We start from the raw sequence: 23,774 nt of genomic DNA, 5'->3' as shown, positions 1-23,774 counted from the left end.
GGTTGACAACCTTGACAACAACATTCTTCCAGTCATGGTTCTTCCGGTTTGGGTGGAAGAGCCAGAGAGGGACACGGCATGTGTACCTTTGGATGCACGGAACTATTATTAACTTCTTGCTCGCCATTGTGTTGATTCATCTTGTCAGCTTGCCTTAAATAATGTTCTACTACTGCAGTCTTACCTTCAAAATGTACAGTTGAATATCTTAACCACTTTCTTTGAAGCACTTTTAACAATGTTTCACAAATAAACAATCTCCCTGCTTGTCTCTCAAGAAGCCCTTATAGGTCCACCATCCAAACCATTTGCTGTCAAAGTTGCCTCAAGGGATGAGCGCATGCTATTTGTAGTACTTCCACTTTCCATAACAGAAGTACCATTCTCACCACCTCCACTACTTGTTTCTCTACTGGGATAGTCATCCGAGTCAACCTTGAAACGAGTTACTGTAGGATTTATTGCGAAAATATTGCGTTGCAGTTTGTCGAACTCTGGTGTTGCTGGTGGCTGGGCCTGCAGCTCAGGTTCCGTGTAATAGTTATTTACGTAGTAACCAACACGGATGAATTCCTGGCCACACAATAGTGACACCAATAACATCTGCCAGTGTTTTTTTTTTATTTTTTATTTTTTATTGCCGTCCCTCTGGCACAGGTCCCACATTCAAAGTATGTAGTATCTGATCAAATGCTTAACTTTCTGCTGAACCTACATAAATTATTTTCCATTCGAGATCTTCCTGGGAATCTTCTATAGACTCAACTGTTATTTCAAACTGAAATGGATTCAAGAAAGCTGACGGGTTGTCGAGTACAACAACATTCATCACCTGGTCCTCAGCCATGTTTTAAATGCACCAATGTTTAAGTTATTCCCAAGATCAACGTTTTTAACTGCACCACGTTTAAGTATTAACTCCGGATCAGAACTCTCATCACTGAGAATTCGTGGGCCTCTTTCCTGTTCAAAGATCAGCAACTTCAGTCCACACGACCCCTGCAGGAATGCGAGAAGCGTGCTGGGCCCATAATCCAGAGGTTTCTACGAATGTGAGTCAAATGAAAACTTTAAATATTTATTTAAATATTATTTACTGTGCAGAAGTGATACAAAGCTGTATCACTTTTCAACATAATCTCCTCCACGCTCAATGAAAGTCCTCCAGCGCTTACAAAGTGCATAAATTCCTTTAGAAAAGAATTCTTTTGGTAGTCCGCGCAGCCACTCATGCACCGCGTGGCGTACCTCTTCATCAGAACGGAACTTCTTTCCTCCCTTTGCGTCTTTGAGTGGTCCAAACATATGGAAATCACTTGCAGCAAGGTCTGGTGAGTATGGTGGATGAGGAAGGCACTCAAAATGCTGGTCTGTGATTGTAGCAACTGTTGTACGGGCAGTGTGGGTCCTTGCATTGTCATCTTGCAAAAGGACACCTGCAGGCAGCAATCCACGTCGCTTTGGTTTGCCTGAAGGTCGCAGATGATTTTTTAGGAGATCTGTGTATGATGTACTAGTGACAGGGCCCCTCTAGGCATGTAATGCTCCAAAATGACGCCGTTTTCGTCCCAAAAGAGAGTCAGCATAACCTTCTCTGCTGATGGTTCTGTTCAAAGCTTCTTTGGTTTTGGTGATGAGAAATGGCGCCATTCCTTGCTCGCTCTCTTCGTTTCTGGTTGGTGGAAGTGAACCCAGGCTTCATCCCCTGTAACGATTCTTGCAAGGAAGCCATCACCTTCTCGTTCAAAGCGCCGAAGAAGTTCTTCACAAGCATCCACACGTCGTTCTCTCATTTCAGGAGTCAGCTGCAATGGCACCCATCTTGCAGACACTTTGTGAAACTGGAGCACATCATGGACAATGTAGTGTGCAGACCCATGACTAATCTGTAAACAAGCTGCAGTGTAATTCAGTGTCACTCGGCGGTTTTCCTTCACTATGGCTTCAACTGCTGCAATGTTCTGTTGAGTCACAACTCGTTGTGCCTGACCAGTGCGAGGAGCGCCTTCCACTGAAGTTGCACCGTTTGAAAACTTCCTACTCCATTCGCAGACTTGCTGCCGTGACAAACACGCATTACTGTACTGAACCTTCATTCGTCGATGTATTTCAATAGGTTTCACACCTTCGCTACGCAAAAACCGAATAACAGAACGCTATTCTTCCCTAGTGAATATCGCGGGTGGGGCGGCCGTCTTTATACTGATACTGCGACGGTATATGTGCATCTGTACTATGCTGCCACCTACAGGCCATTCTGCACGCTGTCTGTAGCACGCTTATCAACTTACAGGATTGTTGTTGTTGTGTTCTTCAGTCCTTTGACTGGTTTGATGCAGCTCTCCATGCTACTCTATCCTGCGCAAGCTTCTTCAACTCCCAGTACCTACTGCAGCCTACATTCATCTCAATCTGCTTAGTGAATTCATCTCTTGGTCTCCCTCTACTATTTTTACCCTCCATGCTGCCCTCCAATACTAAATTGGTGATCCCTCGATGTCTCAGAACATGTCCTACCAACCGATTCCTTCTCCTAGTCACGTTGTGCCACAAGCTCCTCTTCTCCCCAATTCTATTCAATACTTCCTCATTAGTTATGTGATCTACTCATCTAATCTTCAGCATTCTTCTGTAGCACCACATTTCGAAAGCTTCTATTCTCTTCTTGTCCAAACTATTTATCGTCCACGTTTCACTTCCATACATGGCTACACTCCATACAAATACTTTCAGAAACCACTTCCTGACATTTAAATCTATACTCGATGTTAACAAATTTTTCTTCTTCAGAAACGGTTTCTTTGCCATTGCCAGTCTACATTTTATATCCTCTCTACTTCGACCATCATCAACTATTTTGCTCCCCACATAACAAAACTCCTTTACAACTTTGAGTGTCTCATTTCCTAATCTAATTCCCTCAGCATCACCTGACTTAATTCAATTACATTCCATTATCCTCGTTTTGCTTTTGTTGATGTTCATCTTATACTCTCCTTTCGAGACACTATCCATTCCGTTCAACTGCTGTCTCCATGGATTTTAATACCTACTCCGAACTTTTCTTTTGTTTCCTTTTTGCTTGCTCAATATACAGACTGAATAACATCGGGGATAGGCTACAACCTCGTCTCACTCCCTTCCCAACCACTGCTTCCCTTTCATACCCCTCGACTCTTATAACTGCCATCGGCTTTCTGTACAAATTGTAAATAGCCTTTCGCTCCCTGTATTTTACCCCTGCCACCTTCAGAATTTGAAAGAGAGTATTCCAATCAACATTGTCAAAACTTTCTCTAAGTCTACAAATGCTAGAAACGTAGGTTTGCCTTTCCTTAATCTTTCTTCTAAGATAAGTCGTAGGGTCAGTATTGCCTCACGTGTTCCAATATTTCTACGGAATCCAAACTGATCTTCCCTGAGGTCGGCTTCTATCAGTTTTTCCATTCGTCTGTAAAGAATTCGCGTTAGTATTTTGCAGCTGTAACTTATTAAACTGATAGTTCGGTAATTTTCACATCTGTCAACACCTGCTTTCTTTGGGATTGGAATTATTATATTCTTCTTGAAGTCTGAGGGTATTTCGTCTGTCTCATACATCTTGCTCACCAGATGATAGAGTTTTGTCAGGACTGGCTCTCCCAAAGCTGTCAGTAGTTCTAATGGAATGTTGTCTACTCCCGGGGCCTTGTTTCGACTCAGGTCTTTCAGTGTTCTGTCAAATTCTTCACACAGTATCATATCTCCCATTTCATCTTCATCCAAATCCTCTTCCATTTCCATAAAATTGTCCTCAAGTACATGGCCCCTGTATAGGCCCTCTATATACTCCTTCCACCTTTCTGCTTTCCCTTCTTTGCTTAGAACTGGGTTTCCATCTGAGCTCTTGATATTCATACAAGTGGTTCTCCTTTCTCCGAAGGTCTCTTTAATTTTCCTGTAGGCAGTATCTATCTTACCCCTAGTGAGATAAGCCTCTACATCTTTACATTTGTCCTCTAGCCATCCATGCTTAGCCATTTTGCACTTCCTGTCGACATAATTTTTGAGACGTTTGTATTCTTTTTTGCCTGCTTCATTTACTGCATTTTCATATTTTCCCCTTTCATCAGTTAAAGGATAACGGCGCGAATTTTGATTTTTTATTACAATTTTAAGGTTTTCATATGACTCACCCTCGTATGTTTCAGAGTTATTGGAATGTCTTTGTGATTCGGGCAGAAACCTTTGATTGTGCCAGCGCCTTGGCGGGGAGTGAAATGTCATCCGAGACCTAGGCCTGGCAGTGTGTAAGAACCTGGCCACTACCGGAGTTTTTCACATATCGCCTTCCAAAGTTTAGTAGTTATCATCCTTCCGACAAGGCATACTATTACAAAGTTTAGTCTCGCTGCTAGTCTCGATCTGGTCGCTATGCTCTGTCATAGCCTGAGTGAGTCAGTGACTGAGCCCTGGCGGCCTAAATAAGTGCTGTAGAGAGGGCGTTCGCGGTACGTCGCTTATCTGTGTGTCTCTGGCCCCTCTCGTGATAGGCGCCCTTTATCCAGCGCCTATTATAGATCTTCGCGCTACATCTTTGCCGATCGCTGTGCTGGGGGCAGCTTACGTCAGCACGCTAACATCATTCCAAACCTTCAGCAACGTAGATGTGTCGGTAAGAGCATTTTTAAACTATCTGGTGCTCCTCTGAAAATTGTACAGCGCGTGAAGCGGCTGATTCAGAGGTCTTTCGGGTGTGCTAGAATTATCGGCTGTCATTTCCTGGGGCCTGATTATCCAGATCACCTGATATTAATCCTTCTGGCTTCTGATCGTGGGCGTATGTGAAAGACGTTGTGTTCACCGATTTCCTTTTGCTTTTTACGCGGTTTTTGGCCTCAGGAAAAATAAAAACCGATTTTTGCTGTCCGATGTCGTACGACCTTGCTGTCAGATATGGGCATACTTAACCAACTGTTGACTACCGAACTTGTGCACTTATGTATATTGGACAGTATGTATAGTGTAATGTGCAACGCAAACCATAGCTGTCGTATAGCTGTCATTTGTTGCCGGCAAAATTTACTTTAAGACACTTACAGCACCATCTATTGCTGAAATTTTCGTTGACTTAGGTTTCATTGCCCCTGCGTCAGCAACATGCTGTTCAAATTTGAATTCATTCTGACAGTGGTTCTCTTTCTGCAGCGTTTTGTAATTCACTCTTTAATTATGAATGCCCTGTATTTATTACGAGTTGCGTTCTGATTGCTGGGAGCTCCATCCGGCGACGGACATTAAATCGACAATTTATATTGGTTCTCAGGCCCGGCCTCTTGCCCATGATATAAGTCCTTGTTGCGTCTACTATCGTCTCTCACCGGTGAAAAGTGCAGCAGTGTAATGTCTGATCAAGTGCATTGATGTTTTCGCCGATAGCATCCTCCTGAAGAACTGTACCGTGTAATTGTGACTTAAAGTCACGCAGAAAGAATGCGACCATATTGAAAATCTAAAGGAGTGCTGCACAACCGCTGTATTGATCACTAAATAAGAAGCCACCAGCTGAAACCAATCACTTCATTTTACGCGTTTCTGGTGGAACCCTTCTTCATGAAATCTCATGAAATCTTGGTGATCAGGTGCATAAAGACAATATGTGGCAGCAAAAACCAAAAGGTTCTTGATAATATGAAGAAGGTTGTAAAGTTATGTGAGCCTCTCTGCCCTTTTCTTAACTAATTTGTGCCTAATTTTATTCTGAGAAGCTAAATAATGTATGTAAATACCAAGTGAAGCACAGTTGGACAGCAAGAAACTCTTTAGCGCGCAATCCCCGCAACGATAGTAGTTGTGAATTTTTGAGTATGGACTCTAAGAAAAATAAGACAATAGATTTATTTAAAAAAAGCTGACTGTTAATCTATATCTTGTGGAAAGAGGACGTGTTGTTAGGCCGTCGTTCAGAACTTATTGTTACAAGTAATGAAAATTGCTATTGTAGTGATAAAACTGAGTAAAATGTGTGTAAGTGTTGCCAAACATTTATGTACAGAAATTTTCTGGAAGTGAAGAAGGGAAATATCTTGTTTTTGGAAAAGGAGGTGAACTTCATTGTCGTCGGCGGCAATCAATCGACAGAATTGTAAGTGTACAAAGTTCACTAAAATACAGGAAAGGAAATGCATTCTCTATAGTTTTCATTCAATACGTAACAACCTCTCATAATTTCTTAATTATAGTAATTGGATTATGATCTTGTAAAATAGTGTGGTGGTGAACTCCACTGACCAATTTTGATGAAGCAGGACGTGTAGTTCGAAGGAAGTTTGTGTGCCCTGCAATCTCCTTTTCTCACGAAAAGCAGATTGCTGTTTGATCCTATTTACTTACAACATTGGTCCCTTAGTATGATAAGCTACGAAACCTTGGGCTCAAAGATATCCGCAATACGGCCAAGTAAGCAATAGAGTCGTACTTTAAATCTTAAAGAACAATAACTTCCTTCAAATTATAATACATCTCCAACTGGTGCAGAAGCTGATCATTTAAGGAGACAGCAACCAAAATTTAGGTACCAGTTACGACTTAAAGTAAAGTCTCAATCAAAATCAATCTGCCTCTCTCCAAACACCTGTATAAAGATTCATCTTATTAAGATAAAAGTCATTTTATAAGGTTTCTATTCGAAAGACGTTACATGAATCTTTGCTTTATCACCTAGTGACCTCGCTGTTTAGTAAACGATACAGCAATTGTACAGAACTGGTTTTCAACAATCGTACGGTCGGACGTTAATGACACCGGATCGCTCCGCAGTGCGTTTGATATCTCGTGATTACCCACTACATGATGTGTGGTCTACATCATCGGACCGAAAGCGGTCACTACGTGCGACTGGGTTGCTCATCACTGTGTGAGAATTAATTTCCGTCTATGAACCTGCTGCTTATACGAATTTGCTCAGAGTATACTAAGGCATCAATTACTCCGCAGAACATTTATCTGTTTACAAATAGCACCAAAGTTATTGAGCAATTTCTATGCTTTCACGTGTTGTTACATGGAAATTTTTGTTGATTTATGTCAAAAGAGGTAGGGCTGTCAATAAGGAAAATAGAGAAAATTCATTTCGAAGTAGGGTTTATGCTGTCGATACGATTGCCGAACATTCGTCAAAGGATAAAAAAACCATATAGTTAAATAAAAGGAATATTTTCATACAGCATCACTTTACAATTTCTGTGGTCTATCATGTCCCAGGTTAAAATTTTAATTTGTAGTTGCATCACTTTTCTTCTTCTCTCGAATTCTCGCAGATATTTTCTTGCGAATCAGTCAGGACGAGAACGTCACGGCGAGAATACTTTGAAGTAAACGACATAGTCGCAGCTTAAGCATACAATCGTTTAGGTTGTGTGTTAGACATAAGCTGAAGCTTAGTGTTGGAAGACGCATTCAGAAATTCAAAGGTGTTCGTAAGGTATACACAAATACCGCGTCATAAATGTAGTACTTTATTAATTTATTTAATGTTCCTAAACAACTGTTTGTCAATGCGCTGTCTGTTTAACATTCTACACCAAAATTGAACGAGTAGCAGGAATAAAGACGAATACACAGGTGTAATATCAAGTGCTGACTTTCATAATCTTCTACAGCACTAATCTCTTATAGCGATATCGTAAGAATATTTAGATGACTTGCGCACAGTATTCAAAATCTTTGTCACACTTTCTTTTTTCTCTCGTTACATGATGAAAATGATAAAGGAACTTTTCTTTTTCCTGTTTTAGCAAAATAAATTTATTGTCAGAATGTATATAATGAACTAATTGCAAACTGAATTATTGGTGATATAGAAAAAATCTTATATGTAAAACATGAATCAGTAACATTTTAAATTTGGAAGAGTAAGCTTCTTCATTACGTTATCTTTGTGCAGCAATCTCTGTCTTTTGTCTGACATACTTCATTTTCCACTTCTTTCTTTACCTTTTCTCTTTCTAGTCATAATCTGTTAAGGTGTACATAGTAATGTAAATTCCTTTAACTGAGAATAACTATTGATATACGTTGAAGTTTGTCTCATGTTCTTTTATTTGACACTTATACACCTTTAATATGTTACTAACAGGTTTTCCACGGGAAAGTGTGAGTGAGTTAGTGTATGAACGGAAAGAACCGGCTTGGGGCGATATCTGCTTAGCAGACGTTGCGGCCATCTAACCGATATTACTAAGAACCGTAGTAATTGCTTACATCCTTCACATCATTTAATTAACAAAGTCCGAGGGCCCAGTGTGAATGAAATCCGCGCACTCCGAACTTTGACGAATGCAGAAGTATGAAACCAAGCTAGTTATTCCGAGAGAGACATATTTAGAGGCTTGTAAAAGTTCACGCTATAGAGTTGTCGTTAATTTAACTCACCCGTTCTTCAAAAGTTAGAGTTAAACTGGAAACCCCTCGTATTACTGTTAAAATAGATCATTACTGTGGTGTATAAGTGATAATATTACAAAATAAGTCAGTTTCATAAATATTTGTTTATTTCCACGTATGTCAACAATATGAATGTGAGATTTCAAGTAACCATCCTATGATTCTCTGAAAGCAAGAAAACCGTATCTGTAAATGAATAGAATTTATCCAAGGCTAGTAAACTGAATAAAACTGCAAGAGGACAAGATTTGTAAATTCTTAAGGACATAGGATTGTTAACTGTTACGACACGAGGAAGGTCAATATATTACTCATACATCCATAAAGCATAGTTCCGCTTAATGCAGAAGTAAAATTTATTTATTTGAGGCTTCAAGCTTAGAGTTATAACTTAGAATTATAACTTATAATTGCTACGCAGTTATTCTACGTCTTGTAAAGAGTACGTCTTGTAAAGAGTACGTCTTGTGTAGAGCACGTCTTGTGTAGAGTACCACAAGCGTGCAGATGTTTGTAGATAAATGCGTGCATCTTGCACTGGTGATCTGCAAAAGTTTTTTAAGAAAGCATTTTATTTATCTGTCATAATTCCGTGTGTGGAAACATCATCTGTTAGCTTTTTACATGTTAGCTGTCGAAGACAACCTGTGTTGCACGTTAATATGGATTTAACGAGAATACAATTCACTATGATGACTTCTTCAAATCCGCAAACCGACTCTGATGAGGTAGCAGAGGGCAAATTCAGCATTGCAAATTCAAATAACGTTGTAGCTGCGACGAGTGAAATTACTTCGCTGGCTACAGGCGAAACTATTCCTGTACCTGTTAGTGCAGAAGTAGATCTTATCATGTTAATTTTACAAAAATAGATGCCACGGAAAGTAATATGGCCAGTATGAATCAGAGGCAAGAGAGTATGACTAGTGATATATCCGTCATGAATCAAAGGGAAGAAAATATTACCAATGGCATAGCCACTGTGAAACAAAGGTAAGAAGTGTGAGTAGCGATGCACCCACCATCAATCAGAAGCAAGAAACTATAAAGCAACAACAGGACAACGTTTCTAATCGGGTTGCGCAAATAACTGAACAGATCAGGAATCAAACTCAAATTGAGTAGTTAGAATCCATGGGTACTAGTCACGTGACCAATGTGTTGCGGGCCAATCTAGAAACCACAACTAAGATGTGAAAAATACAATTACAGGTATTCCTGAATCTTAGAGAAACGGAGTGAATTCTTGCTACTAGGCAAGGTACTTCGAAATCTATCCTTCGACAGGTAATAATCCAAGTAGATCTTTCCACTGGTCACGAAAGAAAATCAGATGAATTTTTAAGGGAACAGGACGATCAAACTACAAAAATACTACGAACAGAATTAAAGAAAGCAGCGCGGGAAACTGTTACTGAAGTGTATTCCGAACAGAGCACTTCAGTACACCTTAATGGTCAGATGGATAACAAAGAGACAGAATTAAACGTGGTAAAGAAACAGGCAGTTCAGGTAGCTGAGACATGTGATGTTTGTCACAGCCCAGCTAGCAAAAAATACATACATTGATGAAATGTATTGTACTAATCAGATGCCACAAAGTCATACGACTAGGAGTATTGGGGCAGAACCCACTCCTTCTTCTATTTTATTAAACAAAAATCTGCTAAAACACAAGAAGCTTAGGAAGTTCACCTTTACGACAAACAGTAATGAAGACATATGACAAATACTGCAATAACAGTCCTTTGCGAGTTATTTCTCGCAGCTTCCTGAAAAGTAATTTAGGCGGTCTACGACACAGGATGGAAGCGTCAATACAGTGACGCAGACAATGATGCGCCCGCCGCGTTACACCCGGCCTGTAGAAACTCAAACGACAAGGCTGACCGCTGCCGCGCTCCCTGTTATACGAAGTGTCTTAGCGGTAGGACACCCGGACGACGGCTGTCCTCAAGAACAGAATCGTAGCTGGCCACAGGAGAATGCGCCTCAAGATCATTGGCGAAGCGAGAGGTCGCAACATAAATAAGTAAGCGAGGACCTGGTGCAGTTGTGCCTGCTTCACCTCAGAGAAAGCCTCGCTAGACTGCTGATCATAAGAACTGCATGCCAAACGTCAATCTAAAGGTCTGCAAGAGAAAAGCCTTGACTCCACTTGTTGAATCCACCAAACTACTGAATAGTCCGAGACCTCACCATACGCTGAGCAAGGAAATGATATAAAACGGGTCAACTCCGTTAAGGGGAGGTTTACTACCTTTGGTCCGAAAAAAGCATATTATTTGAGAATTTTTTTCTGTGGAGGTGGTATAGATATCCATGTCAAATTTGGTCAAACGTTTTTCTGATATCTCCTCTACAGACTGGAATTTTTTCGACCAGAAAAGTCGAAGAGCAAAGGCGGAAGTGCCGTTGGAACGAAACAAAATTTCCATGTAGACCTCCACGCGCGGTATGTCACAGGTCAGCCGTGTCGTCTGACATCTAAACTGAGTTGACGTTAGCGAAGTATATAAGATTCTTTAGGAGTTTTGGACAATAGGAAAGAAAATGGCGGCCACTTGATTTTTCGACTTCGTCGGCCAAGTCAAAATATTTATAGTTGACGGATCGGAATAAAAGTGGTACAGCTCCTAGGCAATTTAGTTAGATTCGTCGGAAACAAAGAATCATGCCAATCGGTTCAGTAGATTTGAAGTTACCATACCACGCGATAAAAAAAGTCATTTCGAGAAAAACGCGTTTGAAGTTTTGACTACATATAAATGCAATATTATGCGACGTATGTTCAATTTGCTACTCCAGGTCCATAAACTAGTCCTTCCTCTGTCTCACAGAGGACGTTCTGCTCGGTCTTGTCCATCCTGCGCTGCTCCACAGCCGCTCGTACGGCCGGTGACTAGCGGCTTTCGGCCACTTGAATCCGGTAGTCGTCCGAATGCTTGGCGAACTGCGTCGAATAGAGTCCCAGGGTGACGTCCATCGTTGTCATGGTCTTCTGAATTGCTGAATACACTTCGTTGAAGCTGCTCACTGCCAGGAAAGTCGCAGTCTCCACAGTCTTCACATCAGAATGCAAATGCTTGGGGGCAAACTTCCAAATACACGCGTTCAAACTTTCATTTGAATTTTGTGTGTTAAAAAGGCAGATATCAGGCACGTGCCCTCTTTTTTTCAACCGCGAATAACAAACATTTCCGTTGTGTATTCGGATTCTGGATTCTAAACACTTTTGTGGGTCCAAAAATGCAATTTTAAAAAAATTGATTTTTGAATCTAAAGACAGTAAACCTCCTCTTAATATACGTATCCCAAGCGACGGATAATATGGAGCCAGGAAGAAGAATATATAGTAAAAGTTACAGAATGCAGTGATGACTGTACAAAGTTCAGAGTTAAGGCTGAAATAATCAGATAAAACGAGGAGCAAGAACACCCTGACATCAACCAAACAAGGAAACCACAATTCGATCTGCGGCTCACTATGCGCTGTGGGTATGTCTGGGCAAATCAGAAAAAAATGTCTGCTGCTTGTGACATAATCACAACTGTGTATATTTAAACGCTCTCTGCGTTCTTTACTTGTCTCTGTAGATGTGAGCCACTTGAGGTCAAACTACACAGTTGATCTTGTAACGTACTGTGTTACACAGAGTGATCAGCTGTAGTTCTGTCCATGTAAAAAAGCGGCACTAACTTAGCTGTCGCGAAGAAGTTTGTAGATAATCCTCAGAGACTCTACTACGGGTAATAAGGAAATCAAACGTGCGGTAGTGTGTTAGTCGGTAAACCACGACCGATGTACGCGCAGGCCGCAGGTACGCTATAATGAACCGCAGACAGATTTGTGATCAGGATGATCAAAATAACAATTTAATTGAGTTTAAAAATGGTTCAAATGGCTCTGAGCACTATGGGGCTAAACATCTGAGGTCATCACCCCCTAGACTTAGAACTACTTAAACCTAACTAACCTAAGGACATTACACACATCCATGCCCGAGGAAGGATTCGAACCTTCGACCGTAGCGGTCGCGTGGTTCCAGACTGAAGCGCCTAGAACCTTCCGGCAACAGCGGCCGGCGGTTCAGTTTACATTCATGTGGTTGACGTATGTTAGAATCCCCTCCGTCCATTTGCTTCAAGCAGTAATCCATGTGTAATTGTATTTTCAAATAAACACCAACAGCAGTCTATATTTTGGTGGGGTTTTACTTCGCGAGGCTATAACCTAAGGTAGAAGAGCTATGCGATTACATCTGCTTAAATAATTCACGCAAAAAGACTGCCCCACTACGGCTTACCGCGTTCAGTTACACACATAACAGACGAGGGTGTTAACGATCGCATGACTGTGAATGTTAGTTAAGGGTATATGCGATTTTGACGCTGCACAACACGGACATCCTAGTTTGAGTTTGATTCAGAACAAACAACTGGCTACAGGATGTAGTGGTAACACCTAAACCTGGATAAATTGCTACATTTTAACTTGTACGAAGTCTAGAGTTGTTTTGTAAACAGATTCCTGGAAAATTATTTAAAGAATGGTTCCCTATCCAAGCAGGTTCATTAAACATCAGCGGTAAAGATCAACCGACGTTTCATTTCTTGGTTATGCTCAGTGGGAAGCTGCATGTGCTACCTCATTATGTATAAGTTTGTAGTGCTGTGTTGTGAGCTATAGTGTAAAAGGCGAGTAACTAGAGCAGTGGTAAATAACAATGTACATTTTAAAATATAGATTAATAGAAATGATCTAAGTAGTTAAAACCTCACCAGTAGGAGTAATTTACATTCTTGTCAAATTTGTGTCATTATTTGAGGAAAAGATGTGAAGATACTACTAGATCATTAAAGAAAGATTTGAATCAGTAATAGCGTAGTAGAGATCGAATACGGAGTACACTGATGTAACACACCAGGTATTGGAAACTTCGAGTTTTTGTATACTATGGAAGACGGCTTTTGAAAGAGTTATTTGCGTTACTGTTGTTTGAATTTTTCTGTAAACTGACTATTGTAAGAGAAGGAGTGTAATTTTGAGATGGACAAAAATTTGCAGTATGAATCTAGTGATTGCTTTTAAGAAAAGACTGTTACTCGGAAGTGTACATGTAAATATAATGTAGTGGTCAAGAATAGTATTGTAAACCCCTCAGCCATGGCTCAGCGGGTTGAAGAAACGTCGACAGCTACTTCTGGGGTGTATAAGCAGGCTTTATTTATGATACCACAATTCAGATATGCGCTGCTCTCGTGGCGCAGGTTTCTCGACTGGTTGATCTAATACATCAAGGGGGATGCTGCACCCCCAAGTCCACGACTTATTTTCTTGTGTCGGTGAGTACTACCACCCCTCAGAGTAATCGACACTTTTTTTAACACAGTGTTTATAATCCGTAAGTATTTGCAAAACACCTTGAAACATTATTATGTGAAATTGGTTAACAGTACTACTGTGTCAGCCTTTCCTTGCGTTTCTTTTTCTGTGGCTAATCTTTGTTTCTGAGGTCCATATGCTAGATGCATTTCCCGATCCCATAATTCAAGTATCTACTGCTGTGGCGCAGACATTAGAAATAGTTCCACATATCAGCTAGTGCTGCGTCACAGTCCACTTCATCAGGGGCACGTTGCTCTGCTGGAAAAATGAAAACTCGCAAATATTTTCAGAAAAAGACATATATTACGTCAATAAATGAATAATAATGTGAGAGGTGGACGGAATAATATCTACAGCCGTATATGAGAGTCCCCTTGTCCATTTTATTCCGCTTGCCGGAGGGCTGATCTCTCCTGCAGCTTCATGATTATCCACTCACTTTGGTGTACAGACCTCAAATCACGAGAATTATTGAACTAGCGAGACAAGAAGGAGGGGTTTTTCTGTCATTTTTGAGTCTTTCTGTTGGCCTAGAGAGAGAAGGTGGAGGCGAGACTTTATCTTCATGCCATTTTCATGTCATACGACTGGCCTACGTCATTACCAGTCCCATACTGCGCAGTGGATCTCTGAACTTCATTTTCTCGCCATTTTTATGCCATACAATTCCCGGAGAGGCGTGGGAGAACGCTTCACAGGTATCAGGTTACATTGCGACCTTTATTGAACCACATGCAGTTGCACTAAGTGTGATGATCACAGGTGTGCCACTTTGTTCAAGAATATATGTGTTATCCTTTACTGTGTCTTTTGTGTGTGTTGTTGCTGCAGTTTCGTCAGGCAGGTGCGTACCCATAAAGCTTCCGCAGTAAGACTGGCGAACAGAAACAATAGTTATGTCTCTAGGAGTGATAATATATGAAGTACCGCATAAGATTTTCATTGTTTTGTACGTAAAACGTTTTTCAATAATACGTTAATTCTGCTTATTGCATTCCTATTTGAAGTTGAAGGGTCTCTACATGAGCCTCTTCATCATTTTGCTGAGCGTTTAACTTAATGTACCCACCTCTGGACCCTCAGTTCTGGGTGCAAACTGTAAACTACGTGAAAAGGACTGAGCATCTGAGTGTGTCTATAATGTCCACAAGGTCTATTATCTTTATTTCACTAAGATTTTTGGTAATTATCAGAGCCCCTCATTCATATTGAATACATCTATATGCAATATGTCTGTATGTACATCCTTTCCTGCTCTCACGTGATGAATGAAAAGCATGAATGGGAATGTACAAATAAATTTCAGAGTCTAGATCTGTGGGAGAGAAAGTAGTCTGCTACTGTGGCAGAACAGCCAATCCTAAAAAGCGCGAAACCAGGTAAGAAGTAAGAAAGAGGTTTCAGTTCGCCTTGGACGAAGCTCTTGTACAGGTTGGCACCACACAATAGGGAGCTCTCTAGGCACTTCCGAAAGAATGTGACTTGCTGATTAAAACAAAAGAGTTCGCTCGGTAGTTGGGTTGAGTTGTTTGGGGGAGGAGACCAAATAGCCAGGTCATCGGATTAGGGAAGGAAGTCGGCCGCACCCTTTCAAAGGCAGCGTACCGGCATTTGCCTGGAGCTATTTAGGGTAATCAAGAAAAACCTAAATCACGGCCGGCCGGAGTGGCCGTGCGGTTCTAGGCGCTAAAGTCTGGAACCGAGCGACCGCTACGGTCGCTGGTTCGAATCCTGCATCGGGCATGGATGTGTGTGATTTCCTTAGGTTGGTTAGGTTTAATTAGTTCTAAGTTCTAGGCGACTGATGACCTTAGAAGTTAGTCGCATAGTGCTCAGAGCCATTTGAACCATTTGAACCTATATTAGGATGGCCGAACGCGGGATTGAACCGTCGTCCTCCCGAAAGCGAGTCCAGTGTGCTAACCACTGCACCAACTCTCTCGGTCGCTCGGTAGTGTTCCGGGCGACACCGACTTAGTGAGTGTGCCTACTCATAGTTAATCCATTATCTTATTTTTGTAGATTTCAGCACCAGTCAATATTAACTTCTTGCTCTCATTGCTCGTTGAGCCGTGTACTGAATTTTTCTGGCTAATTTCGAATCATTACAACAAGTTGCACTTGGCTACACATGCAAGCCATCGTTCTGCTCTACCTCTATTCCGACATGTGTATTCGTGATGAATCTTCTCAGTTCAGTCTAATTGAGTTAGTTGGTGATCTCACGACTATTGTGTAACTGAACAGATTTCTGAAAGGGAGACGAGATACTGGCAGAAGTAAAGCTGTGAGAACGGGGCGTGAGTCGTCCTTGGGTAGCTCAGTTGGTAGAGCACTTTCCCGCGAATGGCAAAGGTCCCGATTTCGAGTCTCGGTCCGGCACACAGTTTTAATCTGCCAGGAAGTTTCGGATTTATAAAACTTTGCTTATGTCGATCTCAGTTCGTTATCTAGTTTCCAAGTGTCTTTGTTGTCCCAGCACGTTTTAAGTGCGGATCTGAGAGCTTTAAGTTCGCAGATCATGTCTCACATTACTACTCTGTCAATTTGCTTAGCTATTCTGAATTTTACCACTCATTTTATGCAAAATTGTGTTTGTGACGAACTCGTATTCGCGGATTGTGAGAATCGTTAGATATCACGGTTACTGATTTTCGCAATAAAACTTCCAAATTAGTTTCAGAACTTCTTATATGGTGCAACTATTAACAGTTTAATCTTGTCGATGAATTCTTGTTCACTTACTTCGTGCACTCAAACCAAGGGAACAACCGTTCGCCAACAACGTGCATACTGGTGAAGGTTTTCTTTATTCTCATATTTGTCCAGAATATCTATTATATGTGTATATGTGTCAGAATTTCACCATTGGAAGATCCCTCTGACCCTTCCATAATTAATAATTAATGATAAATCGAGCTGTGGTCTCCAAGCCGCAGTTGCAAATGTAATTTTGTAACTCAGCTGAGAGTGTTATGAAGAACACCAACCATCACCCATTCATATGTTGTTTAGTTTATCATTTGTTCAGCTGTGGCCTCAATAAACGTGATATTTTTATCAGGGCAGGTGCTTACGTATCCCTCGATATCTTCCATTTGTACGCCCTACTGCTATGCGCTATGCAACAGATAAATGTGACCAAATTATTTATTTAATATTTATTCAACTATCATAAATGCGCAGATCCGGCAACTCAGTTCATTTAAACATCAAAGTTTTTTCTTTCATGTATATCCTAATACCGACTTCCCGCCTTCCATTTTAACAGATACATTTTTATGGACCCCTTCATCACGAGTGCCGATCCCCAAACAAATCCTTCACCTACGGATACCCCGCAAAGTGATTTGTCCATTTGATTGTACGAACTGGTAGAAACGTGATAAAATGTAATTTTTATTTCTATTAGTATTAATTGCAGTTTGATTAGAGGTCCTAGTTTCTCATTAAACCCAAACGCGCCTGCAGCGTTTTCTGAGCTTTACATCATACTTAATCCTCTTCTCATTTACAGTCCAGCGATCAGTTTTATTCGCTTTACTTTATCTCAAGGTGTTGTTTTTGTGAATATTCATTCATTTGTAGAAATGCTGTTGCTCAAGTATTTGTTAGACAACATGCACTGTAAATACCGATTGCTTTTACGCTCAAACAGTATAGTATTACATGCTAAGGAATACATTATAATTCTGTGGAGAGAGGACTGTACTTTACGTTTTCCGACCTGGATGTATAGGAAACCAGGTGACTATGATCAGGCAGGCTGAGGTACTGCACAATACTGAAAAAGAGACCTTTAATAAGTCGATTCTTGACACAGAATGATGAAGATGAACAAGAAAATTATCACTGCCACCTATAAAATGTATTCCAAGATTAATTTCCATGGCATTAAGTTTTCTCCCTTTTTTCTTTAATGATGCAGTCCTATGATTAGCCAAAAGTGGTTTAGGTGAGTTATCTGTAACTGCGGGAGAGTATGTATATGTCCGTCACAGGGCATGATGTAATATACTTGACACGGTTTCTCTTGTCTTTATGGCGCCGTTTGTGCGTAATTCTAACCACAGCGGCGTAGCAGAAGACGAATATAGTATTACATTATGTGCAACAAAGAAAAATAAATGTTCGATGTGGCAGTGTGCAGAAGGGAAGGATTAAGTGAGATAGAAAGACGAGAGCTAACCTGAATTCGCATAAAAAGTATGTCACTGTTAGCAGAGCACTTCAGATTAACGACGCGCTGTGAAAGTAAACTTTGTCTGCTCTCACTGTAGCACATTTCTTTGAAATCCAGAGGAGGCAAAAATACATCGCAGTGCCATAACAGCTTGAGCGCATATGAGACCGTGGTGCGATTTCATATTTTTATATCTTTTTGGGTCATGTCGTTTATTTTCCACGATAGCAGGTATTTTTTCAACCACACAACCAACTAAGCGTCTGGGGTTACCTGAATTTGTAGCCGTACGTGAAAAACGATGTCCAGTATTCAGCGCTGTAATGCTTTTAGCAGACTTTTCTCGAACGCGTGAATAATGTCCAAACAGTTAAAAGGTAGCTACGGTTCGTGGAAATAGATTTCATAACCCGTATCGTTAAAGTGTAAAGTGTTAATCTAGCCGCTGCTGTTACTTTCTCCATTTATATCACTATAAACAGCGTAGGAAACAAGTGTGGTGTTTGCTTATAACACGTCCCACAACAAGTTATTTACCATGTTATTCCGTTTTATTAGAGCATTAACTTCTTCATTATAAAAAAAAAAAATTATTTTTAAGAATCTGTAAGTCAACAATCGTACACATTGTTAGGTTTTCACAGTACATTTGTTTCTGCATCTGCCGATTAATATTTATACCTGAGGAAACGTTGCACCATGGGTAATACACAGCTTATATAGTAAATTGCGAATGCAGATTTTCAATTCTGGTTTCATTGGCATCAGAGGATGCTCCGGAGGAAAGCTTTGTATAAAGTAGCAAGCACTTGAGCTTGTTCAACTATGGTATCCGTTCACTGAAGATATTCGTACACATGGGACATCGCCTCTGGCAAGTAGGTGGTTACATTAATGAGCCGTACCTGATGATCGTTAGCGTTTATTATTACCTTAGAAAGTTCTGCTGTATGTAATAAATCACGAGGCAATGTGTGCATAATTCTATTGATTGATATCTTACTAAGATACAGTATATACTCTGGGCAGACTAATTACGTAAGTGTAGACCAGATGGGACTTAAATTCAAAGATATAGTCTTGTTTTCAATTGAGAGATTCATGCCGAATAAAATAATAAAAGGTAGTACTGATTCCCATGGTACTGACACCAGGTCAGAAAAATGTTGCAGAAGCAACAAAATAAGCAAGTCAAATTTAAAAGAACCCTAAATCTTCAAGCATGGCGATGTTTTACTGAAGCTCAAAAATTCTGTCTCGAAATCTGAAAGAAAATCCAAAAAGATTCTGATCGTATGCGAAGTACACCACTGGAAAGACACAATCAATACCTTCAATGTGCGATACTGACGGTAGTTTTACTGACGGTAGCACTAACAAAACTGAGTTATTAAACACAGTTTTCCGAAATTCCTTCGCCAAAGAGAACGAAGTAAATAGTCCAGAATTCGAATCGAGAACAGCTGCCAACATGAGTTACTTATAACTATATATCCTCGGTGTAACGAAGCAGCTTAAACAACTTAATAAAGGTAATTCTTCTGTCTCAGACTGTATACCAACTAGATTTCCTTCAGAGTACACTGATACAATAGCTCCATACCTAGCTTGCATATGCAACCGGTCGCTCGACGAAATAACTGATTCTAGAGACTATAACTTTGCAGAGGTCACATCACTACTCAAGAAAGGAAATGGGAATTGTTAATACAGAAGATGCCCGGGTATGCTACCGCAAAATAGTGTAAAAAACTTTACTAGAACAACAATTATTTCGGTCTCTTCTGCGTCCATTGGTGTGTTTCAAGTATACAGAATCACCTATACTTTATCATTACTGCTCATTGAACATGAAATTACGTCATAATTTTAAAAGATGGTTGTTATAATTGGTCTCTTGTGGCAGAGGGAGTGGGAACTTTGTTGTAATAGGTTTCTACGGTGGAGAGAGTAGGGACCTGCTGTTATGGTTTGCTTCTTGCATTGTGTGCCATGACCGGTGAATGAGATGTCGGCTCCTTGGTTTCCGTCCGTTACTCGCTGGTAGCGCTCGCCACGCGTGTTGTTGGTGGGTTCAAACATGGTTCAAATGACTCTGAGCATTATGGGACTTAACTTCTGAGGTCACAGTCCGCTAGAACTTAGAACTACTTAAACCTAACTAACCTAAGGACATCACACACATCCATGCCCGAGGCAGGATTCGAACCTGCGACCGTAGCGGTCGCGCGGATCCAGACCGTAGCGCCTAGAACCGGTCGGCCACTCTGGCTGTCTGTTCGTGGAGATTGTTGGACTCTTGAGGGCTGGAGTCCAGGATGAGGCAAGAATGAGTCCATCCTTTTTACTCATGTTGCTAGGTTGTTTCAGCATTTTTATGGCTTTTCTCATTCTTCGTTTTACCAAACCCAGTATGCAGGAATCGTTACTTTGTATTCCTTGCCGCAGTCCTGCTGGTGTTCAGCCGCTATTGATTTGCTGTGTTGCCCGAGACGAATGTAGCGTTCGTGTGCCCGTATGAGCGTTGTTATTGACCTGCTGGCTTCATTGATGTATACTTCTCCACACTAACACGCCTTGTGCACATCTGAGAGCCCAGCAGGATCCACCAACAACACGTGACGCAAGCGCTACCGGCGAGTAACTACGACCACGGAGCCTATGTGCAGCAGGAGGAAAATAGGAACCCACACCTCATTCGGCGATTACCACAAATCATGGCACACAATGTATATCCCCACTGCCATTACAGAAGTAACCTCTTACAGTAAAGTTCCCACACCTTCCGCCTCAAGAGACCAGGTGTAACAACATCTTTCGACCTCTTAAAATTATGACATATTGTCATACTCAGTGAACAGTACTGACGGAGAATAAGTTACTCTGCACAGACTAAAACACGACTGAAGACCCAGAAGGTCGCTCGAACCGTGCCCAAAACTTTGGTTTCTCCAGTATAGTTTATACATTACGACGCGGTACCATTCCCACAAACCGGCTCCAGTCGTGTTATTGTGAAGCACAACTACCTCTTACATTCGCATGAAGTAATGATTTCTATCGACAGAGTACCCCAGATTGATTCCATATTTCTAGATTTTCAGAGGACTTGTGGCACCGTTCCTCACAAGGCTTCTTGAATCAAATTGCGTGCCTATGGCGTATCGTCTCAGCTGTGCGACTGGGTTCTTGAGTCCCTGTCAGAAGTAAAACAGTGCATAGTAACTGACGGAAATTCATCGAGTAAAACAGAAGCGAGATCTTTTCACGAAAGTTTCAATCACCACATTTCTCCACCGAATCCGAAAATAATTTATTGAAGCCATCATACATAGGGAGAAATGTTCATCCTGGTAAAATGAGAGAAATCAGAACATGTACAGAAAATCTAAAGTGTTCGTCATCCCCAAGCACTGTTAAAGGTTGGAGCAGCGGAGAAATAGTCTGAAGATGGTGAAACCTCTGCCAGGCACTTGCTTGTGAATTGTAGAATAGTCATGCATGTGTGTGTCCTAGATCAGATACAAGGCTATCCACTGAGGTGGGACGATATTACTCTTTGGTGAGTTGAGACTATGAGCCTAACTGGGACTTGAACCCAGATACTGATATTTCTCTACGTGTGCTTTACGCAGGAGACATCCGAAAATGGGTTCAGACTACCTCACTGTTTTAACTAGCCAGTAACGTCCTCCCACGTGAGCTAAAAAGAAGCTGCTTGTTCTGTGTAACTAGCTTTCGCAGAAGAATGAGTGCAGAAAAAAATAAATTTCCTCACAGCTTCTGGAATATTAACTCCACAAATATTGCTAGTGCAGTTGTTGGAGATCGACACATGCATCACCTCACGTCTTTATCTTATGAAAACCACTTCGTCTTTATGTAACTCCTGGACTCGACATTCATTGCAACCTGCTGCAGCAGTCAAGTTTTAGTATATAATTTTACTCCATCACAAATCCCTCCATTACGAAACAGCCTATTTGTTGGTCAGGATGTGTCCAAGTTGTGGAATAATGTTTTCCCCCCAATACGACGTAATACTTCATCTAAACCTAAAGATAATTTTATGTTTGTATTTTTCATTCCATTTTCTAGGATTGTCCGTATTGTCTCGCATGTTTCCACATTTCATTGGAACTCTATCCGATCATCCCCAATGCCACTTTCTTCTTTCGCTGATACTCATGTAATATTTTTTGAACGAAAACGTTTGTGCCTTTACTTGTAAGTTTTGCTTCCAACGAACATGATTAATCTTGTAAAGGTATGGTCATTTGCAAGAGGGCACTCTGAATTAAAGTACATATTAAGAACTATGCATCTTAACTCGAATTTAAAGTTAATATCTGAAACTTGGGGTCTTCTGTGAGCTATTTCATGACACTTGGTTCTGAGTTCAACAGGTAGTTTGTCTCCAAATCATCCTGCACAATAAAGAATATTTCTTTTTGTACCTCTCTCTCTTCTGCGGACACTTCAATAAATTACCTGTCCATCCTTAAGTCTCTTTATTAAGTGCGTCATTAAAAGTTGATCTACTTTTACTTTTGTCTTGTGTTGTAGGTTGGATGTTCTATATCTGGTGTATCTGGTGTGATGTATTAATTTTTTTTATTAATTTTCCTAATCTTCCCTTATTAGCTATTTTATGGTAATAATTGTTGACTATTGGTTTAAGGAAAGTAACTGTATATGTGCTAATAGCTAAAAGGGGCGATCATATTAAATATAACTCACTTCTTTGTTAAACAAAACACTATTCATGTATATGTTTCAATTTCTGTTGTTTTTTAAATAGAATTGCAGATGTTATTTAAGAATCTTTAATCATTGTTCTTATTCCAATCACCTCTGTTTCTAGTAAATTTATTATATGTAATCGAATGTCATTGATTCCACAGATAGTTTGTTATCATAGTTCATCCACATCATTTAATTCAATAATTAGGCAATGTACGTGATTACTTAAAATTTTTTTCTTGTTGTCTTTCATAACATTTGACTCACTTCATTTACATTGTAAACAAGTATTCAGCTAATTGGAAAGTCTATTATTTGCAGATACAATCGTAGACAGATTCATGTTGCATTTATGATATCTATTGTTACTATTAGTGGCAGTGGAATGTCGGTAATAGTTGTAGGTAAAAACAGACATCTAGAATAAGCAAACACATTAATATGTTTATATATGATATCTACACTTATGAAACAGTTCACTTATATTTTTCCTCACATTCATGTAGTGTAGACGTCACATGTTATAACGAACTATAATTTTAGTACTGACAACGTATAAAATAGTTTATAATGGATACGCATAATATTGAAAAAGAAGGTCAACAATCCTAGAGGAAGTTTCCATTGTTTGATCTTTGAAGAAAAGTCTTACTTATCTAGTAATGGTGGTCTCAGTGTCAGAGTTTCTTCCAGTGTGTCATCGTAACCTACAAAAGGATTTGCCTTGGGTTCATGGTAATGACTAAAGCTAAAAAATTATAGTTACTATCATCGTAGTTGATTCAGATTTGTTTCAAACACTACTTTTGTTAACATTTTCATAACCATTTCTTCAAATACACCTGGTATAAAACTTGATCACACTAGATCAATATCATATTCTGCCTGTCATGATAAACAATCTGATGCCACATTACAACAACCTGAAGCTATCTGCCACACTTGGTACCACAATACATTGTATAAGTTACGAATCCAGTTTCCAGCACGTTCTGGAATACGAAACAGTTCAAATTCGTATTAACATGGCTTTTG

General features: G+C 40.3%; 1 protein-coding gene across 1 annotated transcript; it reads right to left on the bottom strand.

Moving 5' to 3' along the window:
• Positions 1–273: 273 nt before the first annotated feature.
• Positions 274–847, bottom strand: LOC126455144 (histone chaperone ASF1A-like). Its single transcript, XM_050091152.1, has 2 exons — positions 716–847; positions 274–573 (listed from the first exon to the last, which is right to left on the bottom strand). Exons 1-2 carry the CDS (start codon positions 845–847, stop codon positions 274–276), a joined length of 432 nt encoding a protein of 143 aa, XP_049947109.1.
• Between the last annotated feature and the right edge of the window lie 22,927 nt (positions 848–23,774).

The sequence above is a fragment of the Schistocerca serialis genome, chromosome 1, assembly GCF_023864345.2.
Source record: "Schistocerca serialis cubense isolate TAMUIC-IGC-003099 chromosome 1, iqSchSeri2.2, whole genome shotgun sequence".
Classification (NCBI taxonomy): Eukaryota; Metazoa; Arthropoda; class Insecta; order Orthoptera; family Acrididae; genus Schistocerca; species Schistocerca serialis.
Note: the sequence above shows the minus strand (reverse complement) of the source record. Positions and strands in the feature narration are given on the sequence as shown.

What these genes read in the sequence shown, in the direction of transcription:
- LOC126455144 (XM_050091152.1), bottom strand. Translation starts at nt 847, where the DNA reads ATGGCTGAGGACCAGGTGATGAATGTTGTTGTACTCGACAACCCGTCA. An exon ending in TCGAATGGAAAATAATTTAT is followed by an intron (nt 574 to 715) that starts GTAGGTTCAGCA and finishes TTGTGTGGCCAG; the next exon opens with GAATTCATCCGTGTTGGTTA.